The following is a 22772-nucleotide window of genomic DNA, read 5'->3' on the forward strand; positions in this document are numbered from 1 at the left end:
AGGATATCAATTGCCAACCTTATCTGGTTTTTCAACTTATAGACACAGGAAAGGGCATTTTTAAAGCAAAGCAAAGCGGTCTAACTGATTAGTTAAGGCTTTGGATCTTATTGAGGGTCAAAAATGATATTTAATGATTATCAATTATATATGTGTGTATGAATATATATATATATGTATACATATATGCAGCAATACATACACAAGGCAGGCACATATACACCTGTGTATGTTTCAGGAAGATTCACAGCCTTTTGGGATTTACAGCTTTCTTCTTTTTCAAGTTCCCACAAGTCTGGATTTGGGGCTCTTGGCCCCTAGCATAGAACTGTGCCACTTGAATATTAGAGCCCAGATCCGTCAAAGCAAATTTATAGTAAATATGATTCAGAGACTGAAGGGACTTTAGAGCATAGAATCAGGGTGGAAAAGTTAACTGGATTTGGTATCAGAGATACTAAGTGCCTCTTCTATAAAATAAAGTACTTGACTAGCTGACCTTTAAATCGGTTATCCTAAGGGAACTGGAAGACCATCCCATCCAACCCTCTCATTTTTGTTTGTGCAAACTGAGGTCCAAACAGGGGAACTGACTTTCCCAAAGTCACACTGGCACCAGAAGAACCAGAATTTGATCCCCAAACCTCCCATTTCAACTCCTCTGCCCTTCCTACTTCAAGTTGCTGCCTCCTGATTACCACGAGTTCCACCCTCTTCAGAAGCTGAGCAATGGTCAGTCCACTTATCATAGTCCTGCTGTCTACAGCGAGATAGCCTGAACAAAACAACAACAAAAGATCAGATCTGGAAAGCACTGAGCCCCGCACTTAATCTAGGCACAACTTCTGCCTTGGTAGAACTTGTCAGAGAGAATGAAACACAAATATCAGTTACCCCAATACATGGGATTTCTTAGAGTCATCAAACAAAGTACTCCTTAACAGCTATTCTCAAACTGTGCTCAGGAAACTGGGGGCCCCTGAGGCCCTTTTAGGGAGTATAAGGTCAAAACTATTTTCGTAAAAATAAAGACATTTTAATTCACAAATAAATGTAACCCACACAAACAAGTTATCAGAGGAGTGGGTTCCTCAATAATTTTGGGGGGGATTAACATTTTTATCTACAGTTTTGAGTTCCAAATTCTAACTCTCCCTCCCTCCTTTCCCTTCCTGCTCCCTGAGATTGTAAGCAATCAGATATGGGTTATACATGTGCAATTATGTAAAACATTTCCATGTTAGTCATTTTGTACAAGAAAACTCAATTTAAAAATATTTTTTAAAGTGAAAAATAGCATGCTTCAATCTGTATTCAATCAATATCAGTTCTTTCTCTGGAGGCAATTAGCATGCTTCATCATTAGCTCTTTGGTATTGTCTTGGATCATTGTATTGCTGAGAAGAGCTAAGTCATTCACGATTCTTTGTCCTACAGTATTGCTGTTACTGTGTATGTTTTCCTGGTTCTGTTCACTTCACTTTGCATCAATTCATGTCTTCCCAGGTTTTTCTGAAATCCTGCTTGTCAATTCTTACAGCACAATAATATTCCATCACAATCATATAGCCATCCCCCAAGTGATGGGCATTCCTTCAATTTCCAATTCTTCACCACAAAAAGAGCTGCTAAAAATATTTTTGTACAAATAAGTCCTTTACCTTTTTTTTTTTATGTCTTTCAGATATAGACCTAGCAATAGCATTGCTGGATCAAAGGGTATGCATCCTCAATAATTTTTAAGAGTATAAGGGGCGGCCAGGTAGCACAGAAAGTAAGAGCACTGGCTCCCAGTAAGAGCACAGCGAGTAAGAGTAAGGGATGACCTGGGGGATCGAATCCGGGCTCAGACACTTATTACCCACCCAGAAACACCTGGCCATGTAACCTTGAGCAAGTTACTTAACCCCAATTGCTTAAAAAAAAAAAAAAAGAGTATAAAGGGGTCCTAAGAACAGAATGTTTGAGAAAGGTGGTCTAGTAGGTCTGATGAAGAAGATATAAGAGCAATATAATCCTAGACCCAAGATATTATGAAATTCAGGGGCCCCCTCCCCCTGTTTTACACTCACAAAAGCATAGAATAGCAAAAATCATCTAATTTAATCTCTTCATTTTATAGGAAACTGATAGAGAGGTAGCTAGGTGGCAGAGTGGGTAGAGCTATGTGCAAGGAGTCTGGAAGACCTGAGTTCAAATCCAATCTCACACAATTACTAGCTGTGTGACGCTGGACAAGTCACTTCACCCTATTTGCCTCAGTTTCCTCATCTGTCAAATGAGTTGGAGAAGGAAATGACAAACTACTCCAGTATCTTTGCCAAGAAAACCCCAAATGGGGTCAAGGAGAGTCAGACATGACTGTAATGTCTAAACTACAGCAATACCTCTATGCTTCTTTGGCTGAGTTGAATAACTGAAATCAGCATCTCATCCAAGTGCACATTGGCAAATCATAAATGGTCCCTTCTAATCATGGCGCTGTTTCTCATTTTCAGCAAGATGACTCACACATTCTGAGCATCGTTAGATATCTAACAACAACACTTTTGAAAGGTTCCCAATTCAGCAAAAACGAGACAATTTCACATACATCTGTGACCAGAACTACAGTCGCACCAATAAGCTGTTATCTACCAAGGAAAACAAGCAGTTGATGGAAGATGGTTGATGGAAGATAGTCATGGACAGGGATCCTGGTTTGTTCATTTTCCTCCCTTCCCCCAGCACATTTATGGAATAATTTAAAGTTTATAAAATGCATAACTGGTCTCGGCAACAACCTTAGGAGACAGGTGTCCTGGGTATATTATTCCAACTGTTCAACTTAGGAAACTGAGTCTAAAGGAGGCTAAATGGCTGACTAATGGTAACACACAAGTAAGATTTGAACCCAAATCTTCATGACTCCAGGTCCAGTGCTGAATCCCCTTGGCTGCACTACCTGAGTTGAAATTCTCTGATCTAAACTGTTGAGCCACACTCACTGTTCTTGAAGCAATATGTTAAAGAACCATTAGACTTGGTTGTCCAAGGTGGTGCAGTGGGTAGAGCACTAGACCTGGAGTCAGGAAGATCTGAGTTCAAATTCAGCCTCCAACATTTCTTAGCTATGTGACCCTGGACAACTTGCTTAAGCCTCAGTGTTCTCCTCTGCATAATGGAGATAAAAGGGCACCTACCTCCCAAGGTTGTTGTTGAGAATCAATAGAGGGGCAGCTAGGTGGCACAGTGGATAGTGTACTAGCCCTGGAGTCAGGAGAACCTGAGTTCAAATCTAGCCTCAAGACACTTGACATTTACAAACTGTGATACTGGGCAAGTCACTTAACCTTGTCTGCCTCACACAAAAAAAGAGACAGAGAATCAATGGAGATAGTGCATTGTCAACCTTAAAGTGCTAATGTAAATGGCAGCTATTATTATAAAACTGAACTCTAGGTAATTATACTGACTATGTGAAGTCCCAAGGAAGAGACTAAAGGCTCTCTTCTTTGCAGAGGTGGAGGACCACAGGGGTGGAATGTTGCATGCGCTGTTCTATGAGGTTGGTGGTTATTAGTTTTGCTAAGCCATATTCCTTCCTCTTTTTTTTTTAAGTTATCAGTATCTTGAGTTTATTTTTTTATTTCTGCTTTTTGGAGGGGCGAAGGCAGGGCAGTTGGGGTTAAGTGACTTGCCCAAGGTCACACGGCTAGTAAGTGTTAAATGTATGAGACCGGATTTGAACTCAGGTCCTCCTGACTCCAGGGCTGTTGTTCTATTCATTGTGCCCCCTAGCCGCCCCTTCCTCCTCTTTTTTATTCTTTATGTAGTAACCCCCCATTTTGTGAACATCCCCCATCTCTTCCCATCATAGGAGAGCTGCCTAGGAAACCTGACAAAACCTGTCTAGGCAGCAAACCTGCCAAGTAAACTTGCCCAAACCTGCTACCTAAAGCCCCTAGCATCCCCCTTCTGTTCAGTTCTTGAAATAGATTTGGGAACTTTCTAGTTGGGCAACAAACTGAGCGCTGGGCAACAATCGTTAAGCAATGCTAACATTTATGTTGTGGCTTTTGTCTACATAAACCCCAAGATGTATATGCTCGGGGCTGCCTGATTTGGGTACATGACCCCTGGCAGTCCCCGGGTTAATTATGTTCCACAATAAACTCCATTTAAAATGATTAATGGACTCGCTCGCTGTCATTCCGTTACAATACTGTTATAAGAAATTACTTTTAGACTGGCGGAAAGGGGAGGGACATATGCTGGAAAATGAAAGGTGATGCCAAAACAAAAGCTATCAAAATATTTTTAAAAGAAAATCAATGATTTAGAAGTTACATAACCAAAAGAAAGACCATGTCATGGTTGATAGTCTGCTGGTTTTGGATTCTGGAAAACCCAGGTTCAAGTCCTTTCTCTGACACGTATTATCTGTGTGACCTTGGGCAAGTCATTTCTGTGATTCCAGGCCACTAAGATGGTCAAGTCCAGAAGAAGGGGGCAATCTGCATTAGAGAAAGGAGTTTCCACAGCAGGAAGTCCAGGTCACACTAATAAAATCATAGTTAAGGGCCAACTCCTCCCCATTCATTGGAAGACATTAGCAAGTACACTCAAAACTACCAAACAGTGGAAATGCTTCAAAGGAAGAGGAAGAGTCATTCTCCCACTGATAGCCTTTATATAGCTCTTTAAGGCAAGAAAAACTCTTTACAAACATCATCTCATTTGGTCCTTACAAAACCCTGGGAGGCAGATGCATTATTATGATTATTATTCCCTTTTTACAGATGAGAAAACCAAAGCAGACAGAGGCTAAGTGATTTGCCCAGGGTCACACAGCTAGTTAAGTGCCTGAGGATAGATTTGAACTCAGATTTTCCTGACTCTAGCACTCCATCCATTTTGGTAAGTAGTCTTTGTTCAATCACTGTGGCCAAATAAAGAATTCATCATTTTAAGGGCATCTAAGTAATAGAGCACCACTCCTGGAGTCAGGAGGACCTGAGTTCAAACATAACCTCAAAGTACTAACTGTGTGACCCTGGGCAAGTCACTTAACTAGATTGCCTCCAAAAGAAAAAAAAAAAGAAATTAATCATCCTGTAGCCAGATTTAGCAGAGGCCTGGTACATAGTAGGTGCTTAATAAATGTTTATTGATCGATAAACACACAGTGGAGCTACAAAACCTCTCCAGCTCAGTAGGAATGGCTGGGGCTTCCTTTGCTTGCCCATTTCCATTTTATACAGTCCTCTACATAAAGTATAGTGAAATGAGCCTGTAGCTGTATCCTGAATCATCTGGAAACATTTCACATTCAACAGGTACAGTCAAGAGGCCTAAGGTCCATTTGTGCCCGAATTTCTGTTTTGAATTATTCCTCTATTCTGTCTAAGAGGCAACCAGTTTTTGGATCTAAGACAAAAATCAGGAAAACTTGAGTGCTAATCTCACCTCTCATAGAACTCTGTGTCCCTGAGCCAAACTCTTCACCTGTCTGTGGTTCAGGATCCTCCCCTAAAATATAATACATTGAAAGTAAAAACTTCAGGATCTAAAAATCTAAATAACTCTAAAGTAAAATAAAGGGGGCTTGCCTCTAAAGATCCGTTCAGCTCTAGGGCTATGAGTCTACGATTAGATGAGGAAGACAAGCGAAAAGGCATCTGAGCTGACTTCTCTTTTTGTTTTTAACAGATAATTGAAAAAAGAGAATGAAAGACTCCTTTCTTCAGTTGTCCCCTCCCACCCTACCTCCCCTCAAAACAATTAAATCTGCCTTAGTTAAATGATCAAAAGCATTCCCAAAATGACTTGGAAGGCACCTTCCACTTACTTAGTGCCACAATCAGAGCTTGAGGACAAAAACTTGTTTTGCCTTAGGGTGGGCTATCTATCTGGCTGGCTGGCTGTCAGTCAATCGATTCATCTATCTATACATAACCATGTTTCTTTATCTTGCCCAGGCCAGAAGTGCAGGGACTATTCGAGTCCCATCCCATTAGTGATCAGCAGGGAAACTCCATTTCCAATCTAGACTGGTTCTCTCCTCCTTAGGCAGCCTGGTGGTCCTCTCCTTCCCAGGATTCATCACGTTAACACCAAGCTTGGTGCAGACTCTGAGTCGTCATCCACTGCAGCTCAGAACTCCTGCGCTCAAGATATCTACCAGCTTCCACCTTCCCAATAGCGGGCATCATAGGGATGTGCCAGCAGGCTTGGCACAAGTGGATAATTTAGAGAATACCTACAGTGCCCTTCTGCGGGTTCTCCCTGCCCTACCCAGGAGGTGGCAGGACCAGCAGCTGCCTCATCCTTGCCTCGTTTCTGGTTTCTACAAATTAGGACAGAGCATATCTGTCTTTCAGGAGTTTTTCCATCTCACAACAAGCTCTTGGGGTCCTTTATGCTTTCTCTAAGAAACATTTCCAACATATATATATATATATGTATCAAAAAACAGGATTCAGAAAGGAAACACATGGAAAAACAAGCAGAACTCAGCACCCCCTTCCTCCCTTTGCTCAAGATGGTCTGCACCCTCCCTTCCATAAACACAGAATGTGAAAAGGATGGGGGTGAGGAAAACGCCTATACAGTGCCAACTGGAACTGAAGATGCAGGCTTGTGGCAGCAGGAAATGGGGGGCAGGGGGATATGTGCTGGCTGGCTCTAACTTATACATAGAAAAACACGCAACTAGTGCTTAGCACAGCACATATCCATCCCCTGCCCACCCATGAAACCCCATAAACTCCATGGGATACTTGGTGTAACTGTTAAGTTCAAGGAGTATCATTGTCCAGACTTTTTTTTTCAAAGCAGAAAAAATTCTGATTGGGGAAAGGCTGAAGAAATAAAAAACAGTACTTATACAGTTCTTTGAGTCTTGTGAAAAGCTTAACAAATATCATCTCATTTTTATCCTTACAAGAACCCTGGGAGGTCAATGCTATTATTATTCCCCTTTTTACAGATGAGGAAACTGGGGCAGGAGGAGGTTAAGTGACTTGTCCAGGGTTCAGCTAAGACTAGATTTGAACATAGGTCCTCCTAACTCCAGGGCCAGTGTTCTATTTGCTTCACCACCTAGCCACCCCCCAGGTCATCTTCAAAAAGAAGAGTGGGAGGCAGTGAACTTGGAGAGGGAAAGTCTTCCTCATCTCTTAAATACAACCTAGGTGATTTTAGTCAAATAATTTTCCCTCTCTGGCCTTGAGCATATCAAAAATAATGGATAAATCTAAAATCTTTCCAGCTCTAAATCCTATGCCTGGTCTCACGGAGGGGGAGAAGGAGGTAAGGAGACCATAACAATGATCTGATCTTAGCTATAGTCAGTCAACAAGCATTTATTAAGCAACTACTATGTTCCAGGCACTGTACTAAGTGCTAGTCACTAAACCTCAGTTTCCCCTTAGAAAACTGAGAGCAAAAACCCCCCTGCCTATTTCTGAAAAGTATAATGAGGATAAAATGAGATGGTAGGAGAAATGGTGTGTTGAAAATTAATAACTATACAATTCCATAAAGGGAACAGTAGTACCATCAGCCTTCCAATGTTCAGTGGTGTCCAAGGCGTTGTTGGGTTTGGGTTTTGGTTTTGTTTTGTTTTTGGCAAAGATTCTAGTGTGGTTTGCCATTTCCTTCTCCAGTTCATTTTACAGATGAGGAAACTGAGGTAAACAGGATGAAGTGACTTGCCCAGATAAATGTCTGAGGACTGATTTGAACTCAGATCTTCCTATCCACTGTGCCACCCACATATCAGCCTTCCAAAAGAAATGCAAATTGGTATATTTGTGATGAAGTATACACACTGGGTACAACTAGGAAATCCATTGAAATTGTGGGTTGTGAGGCAATCCAGTAGAAAATTTCCTATATAAAAGGAAAATCTTCCTTCTGGAGCTATAAAAGTGGAATGTGATAACACAGGCAATAGTGAATTCCCCCTCCTTGGAAGTCTTCAGGAAAGCTAAATGACCACTTGTCAGTATGTTCTTTATCTCTGCTGATTATCTCCAATACATCCTGTCTGTATCCTGTTCATAGTTGTTTGCAACTCTAAAATGTGAACTCCTTGAGAGCAAGGACCAGTTTCATGCCTTTCTGTGTATGGCTAGAATTTAGCACATAGTAGGAGCTTAATAAATGCTTGTTGATGGGCTGACTACTGTAGTGGGAATTCTTGGACAGGTTTAGGTTGAACTACATGGCCTCCAAGGTCCCTTCCAATGCTGAGATTATGTGAACAAGATAGCACTGAAAATAGGCTGTATATAGGATGGTAATCAATAACCGACAACAATAATACCAATATAAAAATCAGGCCATTGCTACCAGAAATTACAGAAGGGCCATCCTAATGATAATTTGATACTGATTTTTCAAGGAAATGGTAGAGACTGCAACATTTCTCTTTAAGTTACAAAAATATGGTACCCAGAAAATACCTGGGAAAAAAGTATCAAGTGGTCAGGATGTACACAAGCTGCTTGCTGTCCTTCATAAACTAACATGTCAAATCACAATACAACAAATACAACCCTCCCCCCAATATCCTTGAGAATTCCACAAACCATCTCCACTGAAAGCACAGCATCATGGGGCCATCTCTTTATGACTGTAGCGGCAAGCACCCCAAGAGTCCTCAGGGTTGCTGCCACCACAGGTTCTTGGATCTGCTTTGGTAAAGGAAAGCAACTCAAAATGGGCTAATAAGCTTACTTTAATCAGTCAGATATGTATCGTTTACCTAGTTCAGGGGGAAAGGTCAGCACCCCGAACTTCAGAATACACAGACAGAATTATCAAGACAGAGAAACAGATCAAGTAGAAGGATTTCCAAACTGTCCAATCATTACATCCATACCAAATCAACATCTGGGTTTTTCAAAGCCGGGGCTCTCAACAACGGCTTCCCATAATCCAGATAAAATCACAGAACAGTTCTCAAAGTGAGCCCCAAAACAAAGCTACACATCAGGGCTTATATAGCCTTCTCCTGGCTCAGAAGATGTAACAACCTTATTGACGCACTGGCCAATCAAGAAGTATCTACTGAAAAACAAGCCTCCCACCCCAGGCTCCCGGTGCACTTTAGCCTAGGGCCAGGGAAGATCTTTAAATTTGTATTTCCATTACAATGACACGTACAAAATCTAAGAACAACTTTTAAAATGGACTTTTATTGCCATCCCAAGTACTCATAAATTCTAAATCCAGTCGAATGAAAAGCTTTCAAAATATAAAGAACCAGTAAAAAAAAAAAAACAATCATAACTATGTGGGGTCAGGTTGAGACAAAATCATCCCTGTGGAACCATCTTCTACCTGAGTTTTCCCAGAAGATGCTTAAAGAAGACAAACTTATGTCCCAGCTTTTATTTAATTACAAAAAATCTGTTATTCCATCCATCTGTGTAATAGTCCTTAGAACACCAATAATAATAGCTAGCATTTGTAGAAGGCTTTAAGCTTTGCAAAGCATATTTCACAAATGTTATCTAAACTGATCCCTCACAACCACTCTGGAAGATTATTATTATTCATTTTATTATCTCCATTTCACAGATAGGGAAATTGAGGCTGACAGAAGTTGAGTGACTTGGCCAGGGTCCCACGGTCAGCAGTATTTGAATTCAGGTCTTCCTGACTCCAGGTCACCTGTATGTCACCTCTCAACATCAGAGGAACAACAGAGCATCATGTCTTGTCCCAGGATTCAATCCAATCTGAGTTCAATCCAATAAGAGATGAGGAGAGTAATAAAAAGGGTAGCTTTTCTACGCTGCTGTGGGATTCACAAAGCGCTTTCGCCTCTGCCTCCCCGTGGGAAGGGCAGCACCAGCCTCATCCCTGCAGATGGCAGAAGAGAGCTCCATCCAGATGTGTTAACCCCTGGAAGGACCACGAGGGGGAGGGACCACACTCTCAGAGCATCATCTCTCAGCCCCGCCCCCAGGCTTCCTGTTTCCCCGGACGATGATTTCCGGGGAGGTGGCTCCGGGGCCTTTCGTGATTGGCTGGGACCGCCTCTGACGTTACGCGCCTGCACGTTCCGCTGGCTGCTACCTGGGTTTGCTCTCCGGGTCGTCATGGCGGTGCGCAGGAGCCGGGCGCTGTGGCCGCTGAGCGGCCGGGGCTGGAGTCGGGCCCTGCTGTCTCTGCGGCCGCCTTGGGGCTGGACCCGGCCGACGTCCAACGAGAAGCCAAGGCAGGAAACGCATTTCGGGTTTGAAACGGTGTCAGAGGAAGAGAAGGGGGACAAAGGTGAAGAAGGAAGGGGGCGGGACCCAAGGTGGAGGGGCGGGGCCTGTGCCAGGGAGGGGCGGGGCCCCAGGGCGAGAGTACAGTCGAGGGCGTGGGAGAGGGGCTCACTTGGGGATGGGGGAAATGAAGGAAGAGGGAAGGGATAGGAGGAAGGGAGAGTAAGGGGCTGGAGGGGGAGGGGAGCAGCCTGATGGAAGGGGGTTGGTGGGATCTCCAGGGCCGGGGAAAGGAAGCTTTTGTGTGACCCCTGTTGTGTGCGGGGCAGTGCGTTATGATGACTAGGGGCCCGGTGGGGTGAAGGGGAGGGGGCCTGAGGGGCCAGAGGGATAGGGAAGGTAGCTGATGGAGGAGAGGGAATGGCTGGGTATGTGAGGGGTCTGGGAAGTGCAGAGGAGTTTGAATTGAGGGATCCAGAGCCTAAAAGGGGTCTGATGGAGATGGGGGGGGGGAATCTAGGGAGAAGGGAGGAGTCTGAGATACTGGGAGTGTCCAGGCAGCTTGTGGGGCTAGTCCTAGGAGCTGAATGATGCTATTTACATAATGCTTTAAGATTTGCAAAGTGCTTTATAGCTATCTCATTTACTTATTTAAATGGATTAAGGCCTGAGGTGGTATCTCAAGATCAAGATCTAGACTCCGAATATCTAGGGCTGGGGTGGGGCAGACCTAGCAGTCCTGGATTTAAATTAAGAAGGGACTTTGTAGACTTATCTGTTGTTCTCCCTGTGGGGTGACCTTAGACAACCTGCTTCCCCTCTTTGAGTCTTGGTTTCCTTGCCTAAAAACGATTGGACCAAGCTCTAAATCGGTGACCTCCTTTACTTTACAGTGGGCATTTGTAGAGAGATTTAAAATGTGCAGAGTGTTTCTTCATACATCATGTCTTTAGTGAGACCCAGGGAGAGGAAGTGAGAAAGAAGCTACAGCTTCTAGCTGCCTTCCTCGCTTTCCTGGAACAAAAAATTCTGGGGCCCAGAAGGTACCTTAGAACCCAGTTAATGGTCTAGCTCCTCGTTTTACCCAGGAGGGCTCGATCTGAGTGAGCCCAGGGACAGAAAAGAACCCTGGATTTGTCTCAGGGCCTGGATTGTGTTCTCAGTTTGGCCACTCCTTACTCATGTGACCTTGGGCTAGTCATTCATCTGCAAAAAGAAATAAGTGGCCCAGTCCAGAAGCTCTTTGCCTCCTTTGTGTCCTGAACCCCTTTGGCAGGCAGGTAAAGCCTATGGACCTCTTCTCCAAATCCTGTTTTTAAATATATAAAAGAAAATATATAGTAGCATAAAGGAAAACAATCATAAGGAAATACTGAATTCAGTTTCCCATTGAACAATGAAATACTGAAATTTGAAAAAATAAGTTCATGCACCTCAGATTAAGAATGTGGCCTAGGTGATTCCCTAAGGTCCTTTCCAATTATAAATCTAGGGTACAGTAGGTTTTTTAAAAAAAATTTGTTGGTGTTGTTTATTATTATTGTTACTATCATACCTAGGCCATCTTGGGTCCTTGAAATATTATTGCCCTTGTTATCTGTTTCACAGACTGCTGAGGCCATTACCGGTTGGTCAGACTGGCCCAGCCTCTTCAAACTTAGCTGGGTTAGTCTTTGGGCCCCAGCTACTCCGTCATGTGTTACTGTTGTACAGCAAAGCATCTGTGATTTTGTTAGTTACTGCCTCTGCCAATAGAAATAGCGAGCCCTCTGTGACTTAGTCTCTCTTTGAGAGCTGCGAAGGCCAAAAAACTGCATGATGCAGCAGCCTTTCTGACCTTTGCTAGACTGGCCTTCGGACAGACATACCATCTGTCCCCATATTATAGTGGTGTCACCTCCATTTTACAGAGAGGGAAATTGAGTATCAGTGAGGTGAAGTGATTTCCATAAGGGAACCCGGCCAGTAAATGTCAGAGAGGTCCTTTGAGTCCAGAACTGCCTAGCTGGAGGTCCAGGGCTATTTGCACGGCTGCTTCAGCATTATTAGCACTGTGATTTAGGAAGCTGTACCTCACCTGTTTGCCCTCTTTCATATAAATAGGGAAACAAAGTATGAGCAGACTGCCTTTAATAAAAAGCTGATCCATGAGAGCTATTGTGTAAAGCCCTGTTGGAAGGTCTGACATTCTTAAAGAAACTAAACAAAAAATGTAGGCTACTTAGCAGCAGCCCACCAGTGAAAGTCAGGTTAGAACTGTCCCACTGACTCCCCTTCCTTGCATCTAGGCTTTTTTTAAGTTTCTGTTTTAAAAGTGCAGCAAAATAAAAGATAAGACTTGGCCTAGGGCAGGGGTGGGGAACTCGAACCCTCTCCCTTAAGGTCACGGGTGGCCTTCCAGGTCCTTGGGTGAGGGTTTTGACTGAGTCCCAAGTTTTGCTGAACAGATTCTTTTATTAAAGGGATTTGTTCTGTGAAGTTTGGATTCAGTTAAAGGGTTGCATTTGAGGCCCTAGGGCCATTCATGCAAGGCCACTTATATTCCTACAGCATTTGTGTTAGGGATTGAAGGAGAGAAAGGACAGAAAATGGTCCTTGGCCTCCTGAAACTTGCAGACTATGAGAGATAGTTATCATCTAGAAGAGTTTAGTCTTATTTTGCTTGACCTCAGAGAACAGAACTGGAAGAAAGGGGAAGGGTGGGGATGGTTAAAAGAGGAAAATTTAGGATGGATGTCCAGGAGAACTTCCTGAATGATTGGCACTATCCAAAAGTGGAATGCGTTGGCTAGGGACATTGGGACTTCTTCGTTAGAAGTCCCCAAGCAAATGCTGGGTGACCACTTGTCAGGTGTCTTGTAGCAGGGTTGACTTTTCTGGTGGAGTTGGACAAGGTGGTTGCCCGGGCTCCTTCCATAAGTGGTATAAAGTGCTGTGTTTAGAGGAAGGAGAGCGCCCTTTTGGGGAGGATCCTTTGGGAAGGCAGTAGTGTTAGAGGAGAGGGAAGAATTGACGGCTCTTTTAAGACTGCACTGCAAAGCAGGTGCTGATCTGTGTTGGTTAAAAAGTTTCCTTCTTAGGAATCATCTCAGGTCTGATCCAAAAGAACATTCTTGGACAGGCTGTTGGCAGTGAGGTGAGCCGGGGAGAAGACAAGTAAAGGGCCTGCCTAGGGGTACCAGACTGAGAAGGGCCCAGAGACAGATGGTTTTATCTAAGGCCTTTTCATTAGAAAACTCCTTAAATTAATTGCCTCTCAGTAACACAGTTGTGATGGACTGTTTTTTAATCCACTTTAGTCTACCAGGTGTTTGAAAATGTGGCCAAAAAGTATGACCTGATGAACGACTCAATGAGTCTGGGAATCCACCGGATTTGGAAGGATTTGCTGCTGCAGAAGATGCACCCTTTCTCTGGGACCAAGCTCCTTGATGTGGCTGGAGGCACAGGTAGTAGCGTCTGCTTTTGTTCCTTGACTTATCTTGGTCAGATCAGTCGGTCGCCCCCTCTAGGAGTAGCCTCATTCAACTGCTGTTAGGCCACAGGTAGAAATAGAAAGTCTCTGCAATAGAAATGCCCCATAGAAATGGGATATGCTGTTTACTCTTCTTCCCCTTCAGATTACAAGCTTTTTAAGGCAAGGACTTTGTGCACCTTCATTTGGGTGTCTCTAACCTGGAGTACAAGACCTTGCATTGTGTAGATGTTGAGTGGTGTGGACCAAAACCAAGGAGGAGTTGGCTGTGTGCTTGGAGCAGTGTTAGTGGTGACAGAAATTATAAAACGAAACAGCTTTTATTCCCACAAAGCTTTCACACTAAGTTATTATTGTTCTGTTTAATTTTTTACATAATTTGTTTTATTTTTTTTTATTCTTTCTTCCCCCTTATTGGCCATTGTAATATAGTAGAAAGAGGCAGATTTGGAGCCAGGCCTTCTAACTTGGGTGAATCACAGTTAGCTTCTCTGGGCCTTGGTTTCAAGGGAGAGATTTGGTAAAGGGGTCTGTGGGATCTGAAGGGCAGGGGATAGATAGGTAATGGTATCATCATCTTCTTCATCCTCTCCACCCCCACCAACCACCCCCTTGTAGTATGGAGGTGACCTTGGCTTCTCAAAGGATATGACAACATGGAACAACATGACCTTGGCCCACATTCTAAGTCCAAAGGGCTCCAAGTACAGACCCAGTGATTGACTTAAAGCATGTCAGGATAAGTCTAGCAAGAGCTCAGTGAAGACTCATCACCAGAAAATTGACCACCAGATGACTTTCTTTTTTTCGGTTGGTAATTGCCACTCTTGACATTATGGGGGGGGATCTCAACTTATTCCAGATGCTATAATCCACACCACTGAAATCACAGCTCTTTTAAGCTGTCAGTACAGCTCAGCAGATGTTTGCTCAAGGCTTGTTATGTGTAAGACTCTAACAAGTATTATTATTATTTTATTGCATTTCCTTCCCTGGTTGCCTTTCCTGATGCAACCAGCTATCCTAAAATTCCTTTCTGTCCATCAGATAATACAGTACTTTGGAAAATCAGGAGACTTGTGCCTGGGAGCTGGGCCTTGAAGGGGGCTCTGAGGAAAATGGGCACTTGGTAAATCTTAAAGAGCCGTCACTGCCCTCAGTCTCCTCATCCTGGGTTATGGGCATGGATAAATGTGTTTACTTGGCACTTCTGAGGGGCCAGGCTGGGCTCACCTCTTAGAGCCTATGGTGGTTCCAGGGCCAGAGTCCAGTGTTCTGGTGGGAGGGGGGATCATCAGCCAGGTCTGAAAAAGCTCTCATTACATCCTTAAAACTGCCCTGGGTGGTGCATGGCATGCCAGAGGTAACACTGTCCTCTTTTGTAGATGAGGTATCCGGGGCTGAGAGAGCTTGCTCACAGTCACACAGCTTTTAAGTATTTAAGCAAGGATTCGAACCCAGGTCTTCCTGACTTGAACACCTTATGCACGTTATGCCTTGTTTCATCTCAAGATTGTCAGTTTTTTTACTAAAAGTTCATCTCAGGAGTTTGAGGTTAAATATGCCAGTCTGTTTACTAATAGTTTTCTAAAATGCCTGGTAACAAATAAAACTAATCTCTGATCTGTAGAAAATAATAAAGATTAAGAAATTATTTTGGTGTGGAGAGTGCCTTGAGTTCCCCTAGCCTGTCAGCCCACACAATTTTGAATGGTTCAGAGAGCTCCTTTTGTTTCGTTGTACAGGAGATATCGCCTTCCGATTCCTTAATTACATCAAGGCTCAGAACCAGAGACAGCAACAGAGGGAGCTGAAATTCCATCAGAATTTATCCTGGGAAGAGATTGCCAAGTGGTACCAGAAGAGCCCAAGTCCCTTGGGGGAATCGCATGTAGTCGTCTGTGACATTAACAAAGAAATGCTCAAAGTTGGAAAGCAGAAAGCACAGACCTTAGGCCACAGGGAAGGTAGGTCCTGTAGGAAGTAGGCAAAGGGAGTTCTGGGAAGGGAAAATGCTGGGAATGTCATAGGAGGATTGGAATGTGTTGAATTTTAGGTTCATAGGAGAGTCCAACAGGGAGGAGTCATGTGGGAAAGGGAGACTCTGCTCTGTGAAGCCAGGGAGGGCTCTGGTTCCCATCAGGAGCCACCCCCGTGGCCCCAGCTTACGGGTGCTTTTCCTGGGAATTCCACCTGCATGTGCCCTCCTGCCCAACTGATCCTCTAGGATCTTTGTGGGGGAGGCACATCATACACAGACAGAACCAAGCCACTTAGCCATGCCCAGGGCCTTTCCCTTCTGCATTTGCCTTTGCTCTTTGTTTGTCTCAGGCCTTCTTTCTCCTCCTTCCAAGAGCCCTGGGCCGCCCGCTTGTCTCAGTATCAGCCCACTTAGTCCCAAGGATGAAGGATTCTTTTGTTACCCTTCAGCACCATTCAGAAGATGGACATTTGCTAGTCTATTTAGTCGAAAGCACTGTTTCCCTCCTCTGTGGAGTCCCTCCATGAGGGATGAGGCCCCTGCACTGCTACCTTCTGGTGAAAGTGCTGAAATGCTGGCTGTTGTCTCCTCTCACACATAGCCTTGGGGTGTCTAGAGGAGGAGGCTAGCAGAATATGACCAGAATAATAGGACCATTATCCTAAAGTGGCCAGCCTCAGAAAACAGAAGGCACGTCCCACGGCCCTGTGGCCCTTTCCTGTGCTGGGCCTGGGAGCCTGGCTAAGTCACAGCTGCTTTCTGTGTCTCGTCTGTAAAATGACGGGAACAGAGATTACACGAACACTGAGCTCCTATAAATCTACTTTTGTGTGGCGTATATCATTGTAGGTCTCTGAATCACAGTGCTTAAGCATTTCTGGTTTTCGAAGTGCTTTACCACTCTAGGCTTATTTGAGGTTGATGCTCTTATTATCCTCATTTTACCAGTGAAGAAACAAGCAGGTGCAGATTGAGAGATTTGTTCCAATTTGCACACTAAGTGTTTGGGGCCAGATTTGAACTCAGGACTTCCTGACTCCCAAGTCCAGGGCTCTGTCCACCTTGGCACCCTTTTCACTTCTCTCCTTTTCCTGTCATCTGTCATTTTAGAGCACAAACATCCCTTGCCAAAAATAAGTCCAATCCAGATAAAGTGGGGATGAGGTAAGACTACAGAGGAGAAATGATTGTTTTAAAAGAAGGTATGGGAAGCTGTGTCTGTGTCCATGTCTGCTCCTGGGGTGGAAGTTCTGGAGGCAGAGCCAAGTTTTTCTGGGTTGTTAATGGAGTTTGTTTCTTAAGATGGAAACACAGTACTCTGGCTTAACTGCTGCCTAGTAAAGGGTCCGCCCCACATTTCCCTGGCATTTCTCCAGGTTCAGGGACCTTCTGAGTTGACTAGAATCCAAGCAGATCCACGTATCACGTGAGGTCGTGTGCAGTGGTTCTGTCTTTGCTCTCTGCTAGATTCTAATGACCACGAGGGTCTACAGGGTCATGTTCTGCCTAACCTTGTGTCCTCCTGGGTACACCTCAGTGCTCTGAGCACGCTAACCTCTGGGAATCCACAAGAGTTGGTGCAATCGTGGGCAAGGCCTTATTATGGGCTAGGAATGGGGAGCACGGCATTGCCCGGAATGTCCATGGGCCCAGCAGTGATGGGGGAGGTCAAGGTTAGGTGGCACAGTGATCATTGAAAGGAGACAAGGGCAAGTTTTTCCTGGGCAGATGGAGAGGAGGGAAGGGGCACCATGCTGAAGAAGGATCTGGGTGATTCTGCTTGACCTCTGAGGACAGAAGGAGGGACTGTAGTGTGGTGCAAGGGCCCCACTCTTGCCTCCGATTATTACCTCCGTTGGGATCATGGGACCACAAGTCAGTTTCCTGGTCTATAAAATGAAGGAGTTGGATTTGGTGGCCTCAGATTTGCATTCTAGTGATCTGTGCTCTCATGATCATCAATGGGACCAAATTGCAGAGGTAGATTTAGATACAAATAAAAGAAAAACATTTCTAATGGAGCTATCCAAAATGCAGTTGGCCACTAGGAAATAAGGGTCTTAAGCAGAGACTGTGATCATTCTAATGATTGTATCAATACAGAGGAAATTCTTGTTCAGATGTGGCTTGGACTTAGCTGGCCTCAGGTCCTCTCCAACCTGAGATTCTGCCCACAGTAGGCAGGCCCTTAATAAATGTTTGTTTCATGAATGAATCAAATAAGTGAACTTTTGAGCTCTGGGTCCCACTGTCATCCTTAAGGGGAAAGTCAGCCCTGACCACAGATCAGCTTTCTGGGGACAGAGGGAAGCTCCTGGGGTCGGGGTACAGCTCACCCGTTGTTCTCTCTCAGGCCTGGCATGGGTGGTGGGTGATGCTGAGGAGCTGCCCTTCGACGATGCCAAGTTTGATGTTTACACCATTGCCTTTGGGATCCGAAATGTCACACACATTGACCAGGTGAGTCTGGAGGGATGCTTGGGTCTGTATATGGTAGACTTGAGAGGCAGACTTCATCAGTGGTGGCAGAAAGAGAGAAACAGCTCTAGGCTCCCAGCTTTTAGCTTGAGATGCCTCTCTCAGGCTTCGGTTAGCGTTCTTCACTATGTAACTCACTGGCCTTCATTCACAAACAGCTTATGAATTCTCTTATACGCTTATCATGTTATAGTGTGTTCTAGCTTTCTTTGTGGGAGGCTCCGTCCCCTACTTAGCCAGAAGCTCCCAAAGGGCAGGACCAGACTTGAGCCCAGGGCATGCTATGTCTCTGATTACCCAAAGCAGAACTCCCAGAGTCCCTTGATGCCTGGCCAGCCAAACACTAACTTTCTCAGCATTTGTACTCTGCTCATAAAGCTCTCTTGAAATGGGAGGGGAAAGGAAAATCAGCCGTTGACTTCCTATAGTACAGATTGTTCATTTTCAATTAACAAGCATTTGTTTTCTCTCCCTGCCGTCCCCCCTGACTCAAACAAAAAAGATAAAGGTCCCACATGTATCCAGTATGCACATATAGTCAAGTCAAGCAGGTTCCCAAGCTGGCCATGTCCAGAGATGTCTGGAAGGGGCCCCTCTCCAGTGGGCATTGTGGTGGGTCATCATATAGACGAGTGTTTCTAAGCCTTTCACAGTTGATTATCCTCATGGTACAGCTGCTAGAGTGTGGGATTGTTCTCCTGGCCCTGCTCACTTCATTCTTCATCATTCTTACAGGTCTTCCTGGTTCCTGTTAAAACTGTCCTTTGCCTCATTTCTCATGGCACAGTGGTATTTTGTTATACTTACATATCATAATTTGTTCAGCCATTCCCCGATAGGTGGGCATCCCCTTCCCCTTTCTGGTTTTTAGCACAGATTTTTTTTTAAATGGCTTTAGCAGTAGCCACATTCACTTACGTCCTTGTTCCTTGGGAGAGAGGCCGTGTTGGTGCTAATGGGACAGAACTGTGTCTTCCCTCAGTCCAGTTTTTAAAGTCCTTTGGTATCTGTAGATGAGTAGAGATGGCCTTTGGCCTTTCTCTAGAAACTAAACCATCCCGGTTTATAAGCCAGAAGGGCCCATCCTCAGATTCTCGGCCAAACCCTGAGGCGCTGGTAATGTCCCACACTGACAGTGAAGCCCCAGCAGGGGTTATTTCATGACTTACATAATATAGATTCTAGCCTGTAACTGGCTGCTGAACTAAGTCAGCTTTGCAGACCCAGGGATTTTTAAGTGATCCCAGCAGATTTGTCACTGTCTTTGCTCCAACAGGATTGTCTGCCAAGTCCTAGAGGGTGGTCTGGTCCTCACCTAGACTCAACGGAATCTTGGAGCTGTGGGAGACCAGGGTCACTCAGCCTGGAGGGACAAGATTGTGTTTTAAACCCACCTGCCTGTCTGCCCTCTGTCAGCCTCTGGAAGAATCTGGGTGGCCCTGGAAAGAGGGCTATTTCCTTCTCTCCAGACACATGGTGGAGGGACTGTCCGACTTCGCCTGTGTGGCCTTGAGTGAGGCCTCCCCCAAAAGGACTCCCCTGTTTTCTTGTCCCTCTCAGGCACTTCAGGAAGCCCATAGGGTCCTGAGACCAGGAGGCAGGTTTCTCTGTCTGGAGTTTAGCCAAGTGAACAACCCCATTATTTCCAGGTATGCAGAGTTTACTCCCTGGGCTAGATTCTAGCACATAGTAGGCCCTCAGGAAATGCTGGTAGAGGGAGGGGCTGATGGCCTAGGCCTCCCCACAGCTTCTTTGTCATGTCCCTGGCATGACAGGGAGAGTCACTGTCAGAGCTTGCCACCCCCTTACTTCCTTTTTGATCCAGGGCCCTACAAACAGAGAGTAAGAGCAGACAGGTTTGTACTAAGACAAAGCCTGGAGATTGCTGAGGACACATGGAGTCAACAGGGCCCAGTGGGGAGTCAGCGGGGAGTCAGTGGGGCCCAGTGGGGAGTCAGCGGGGAGTCAGTGGGGCCCAGTGGGGAGTCAGCAGGGTCTGGTGGAGAATAGCGGAGCTTAGCAAGGAGTTAGCAGGGCTCAGCCTAACCTCTGCCATTGCCTTTCTGTTCAGGTTCTATGACCTGTACAGCTTCCAGGTCATTCCAGTGATGGGAGAAGTCATTGCTGGGGACTGGAAGTCGTACCAGTACCTTGTGGAGAGCATCCGACGTTTCCCAGCCCAAGTGAGTAGCCCCAGCCACTCCCCTAAAAAGCAGAGAAGCCACCTTCTGGGCCTTCTCAGCTCACTTTTTCTACTGCATTTTAGGAAGAATTCAAGGAGATGATCGAAGGTGCTGGCTTTCAAAAGGTGACCTACGAGAACCTCACATCAGGCATTGTGGCGATACATTCAGGCTTCAAGTTATGACTCCGGCCAAGCAGGATCCTGGCTGTGCGGCCCAGTGGAGGAGACCAGGGGGACGTATGCTGCTCCCTCAGAGCTCCAGCCTCAAGATCTGGGGGTGGAAGTGACTGCCTGGCCCCTTAGGGAAGAAGGCAGGTCATTTCCCTAACGCTCAGCTGGTGCTATCTGGGACCTTTTCCCAGGGTGGCGTTTGGTTAATTTGCCATAGAACGCCTTCTGTGCGTTTTTCTTGGATGTGCACTGTGTGGGTGGGGGGGGATGAGCACAGAAGCTCAGACTGGAACAGGTTTTGTGGCCTCTGCCTCCCTACCACGTCATCCCAGAGGGAAAGAAATGGACCCTCAGGAGTGAGTGGAAGGTGTACCCTCCTTTCAAGGACACACCCAGCAGGGCCTCCTCCAGGCCTAAGCCGGTGTAATCTGCCCAAGGCAGAGGGTGGGCTGACAGTGCCTGCACTGCAGGTGAGGTGTGAGCTGGGATGGCGTATTAAACGACTTGACCTGTGTCTTATTTCTCTGCCATCCTGTACACTTTTCACAGCTGCCAGGAGGACTTGGGGCTTTGCCCAGGTGAGGAGACCTAACTCCATACTGGTAATTAAGATAAATAGTGACCTGGAAATTATAACAGCTCACCTTGCCATCGGGGTTGGCTTCTTTACGGAAGTTAGACTGCATTCTGGATGCTTCTGGCAAAGCAGCCTGGAGTGGTAGAAAGACCCCTGAATTCAGATTCCACCCGAGTGACTCATCACTAAGTGTGATGTCTTGGCCGAGTCATTTCTATACTCCCTGGCCTAGTTTCCTTCACTGTAATGTGCTGAGCATAGGCCAGATGCCCTCAGCCTCTCTAACTTGACCTTGTCCTGTCTTTCATCACATTGAAAACTTTGAACAAGCAGCCCCAGGTGCTGTGCAGAGCACTCTACTTTTTTAATTCCTTGTTTGATGCTCTTCAGCTAAGGAAGTTAGAGAAAGTCCCCTGGGTGTGGTTTATCCAGCAGCTTTCTTGTGAAAAATGGTGCACAGAGATGCACTGCCCACCTCACTGGTGCTGGCTCCGTCCTTGTGCCCGACACCCAGATTCCAGCCCACAACCAGAGCTTGTCCTGCCTGTGTCCTGGAGCACCAGGGGAGGAAGATGTCAGGATTCCTCTCTAACATCTACTGACCACAGAGGAACAGCAATTAAATCTCAATCAGGTATTAATAGGCTGTGACTTTGTTTAAGAGTCTTTGGCTTCAACCCCTCTGGGCGTTCGTGACAGGGAAGAGCAGGCAAGGAAAGAACTCTGCACTGTCAGGCCTGTCTCATCTCCATGGAAACATCATATTCTCACATCAGAATCAAAAATAGACTTTTGTAATCTGCCCCCATTTGCTGGCAAGAGACAGACCAGGGTCACATCAAAATCCCAATTTCAGTGGTATTGTGGAGATGGGATTCGTTTGTGTGTGGTAGCAGAGCTGTTCTAGAGCCCCCAGACAGCCATGGGCTTGCTGGCTCGCTCAGTAAACAAGTGCTTTCCGCTAGCAGCCAAGCCGCAGGAGATTCAACAAAGACCACCCAGGTGTGCCTGAGCTGATCCATTACAGGGCCTTCCATCCAAACAGTGACTGGCAATTCAGAGTGGTCAAACAGGAAGTGCAGGTATCCTCCCCAGGCTCACGATTTGCTAGTTTACTTGTCTGTAAAGTGGGGATGCCTCCAGGATTGGTGATCTGTCCACATGGGTGCAGAAGCCGTAAAGCAGTGTCCTGATTTTGAGAGACGTTACCATGGCCAAAAACACCACCCTGCAAATGAGCCAGACTGGATGAGGAACACCCATAGTCCCATTACCAAGCTTTTTTTTTCTGAGGTCAGAGAATGAACTGCACTGGTCTTAAGGGACCCAGTATTACTCACGCCCCATCCCTCCCTGCCCCCCAACACCCAGCACAAGGAACTAGTCCTGCCTGTGTTTTCGCTGACCACAAGTTAAGTGCAGGAAGAACAGGAACAATTAGAAAAAGATCAGCGATTTGAATTAACAGCTACCAACCAAACCAGCCTTGGAAACATTTCCATCTCATAACAACGTGCCCTAACCTGATGCAGTGCTTTGCTCTGGTGACAGGGCTCTCAGCCTTTTCAAGTTTAGCTTTTGCATCTCTAACAGATGACTGTTAGAGCAGAAATGCCCAAGTAGATGAAAAAGAAGTGGGACTGGCCCTTTCCCTGAGGAACCTAGTCTGTTTTCACATTCATTGCTGGGAAAGGCAAAGG

The 22772-nt window shown here is 45.5% G+C and overlaps 1 protein-coding gene across 2 annotated transcripts; it reads left to right on the forward strand.

Moving 5' to 3' along the window:
- Positions 1-9737: 9737 nt before the first annotated feature.
- COQ5 (coenzyme Q5, methyltransferase) lies at positions 9738-21014 on the forward strand. 2 transcript variants are annotated; one of them, XM_069081717.1, is made up of 8 exons: positions 9738-10269; positions 13505-13654; positions 15426-15647; positions 18015-18121; positions 18875-18928; positions 19700-19788; positions 20211-20322; positions 20406-21014. In XM_069081717.1, exons 1-8 carry the CDS (start codon positions 9753-9755, stop codon positions 20505-20507), a joined length of 1353 nt encoding a protein of 450 aa, XP_068937818.1. In that variant the 5' UTR covers positions 9738-9752; the 3' UTR covers positions 20508-21014. The 2 variants fall into 2 exon arrangements, with proteins under 2 accessions (XP_068937818.1, XP_068937819.1); XM_069081718.1 differs by lacking the exon at positions 18875-18928.
- Positions 21015-22772: the final 1758 nt, after the last annotated feature.

The sequence above is a fragment of the Petaurus breviceps genome, unplaced genomic scaffold, assembly GCF_028583685.1.
Source record: "Petaurus breviceps papuanus isolate PSGF00001 unplaced genomic scaffold, PetGlider_PUasm1.0 99, whole genome shotgun sequence".
Classification (NCBI taxonomy): domain Eukaryota; kingdom Metazoa; phylum Chordata; class Mammalia; order Diprotodontia; family Petauridae; genus Petaurus; species Petaurus breviceps.

Coding starts and splice junctions, on each gene's coding strand:
- COQ5 (XM_069081717.1), top strand. CDS start 9,753: ATGAGGAGAGTAATAAAAAGGGTAGCTTTTCTACGCTGCTGTGGGATT. Junction 18,929..19,699: donor TCATTTCTCATGGCACAGTG/GTATTTTGTTAT, acceptor TGTCCCTCTCAG/GCACTTCAGGAAGCCCATAG. Junction 20,323..20,405: donor TCCGACGTTTCCCAGCCCAA/GTGAGTAGCCCC, acceptor ACTGCATTTTAG/GAAGAATTCAAGGAGATGAT.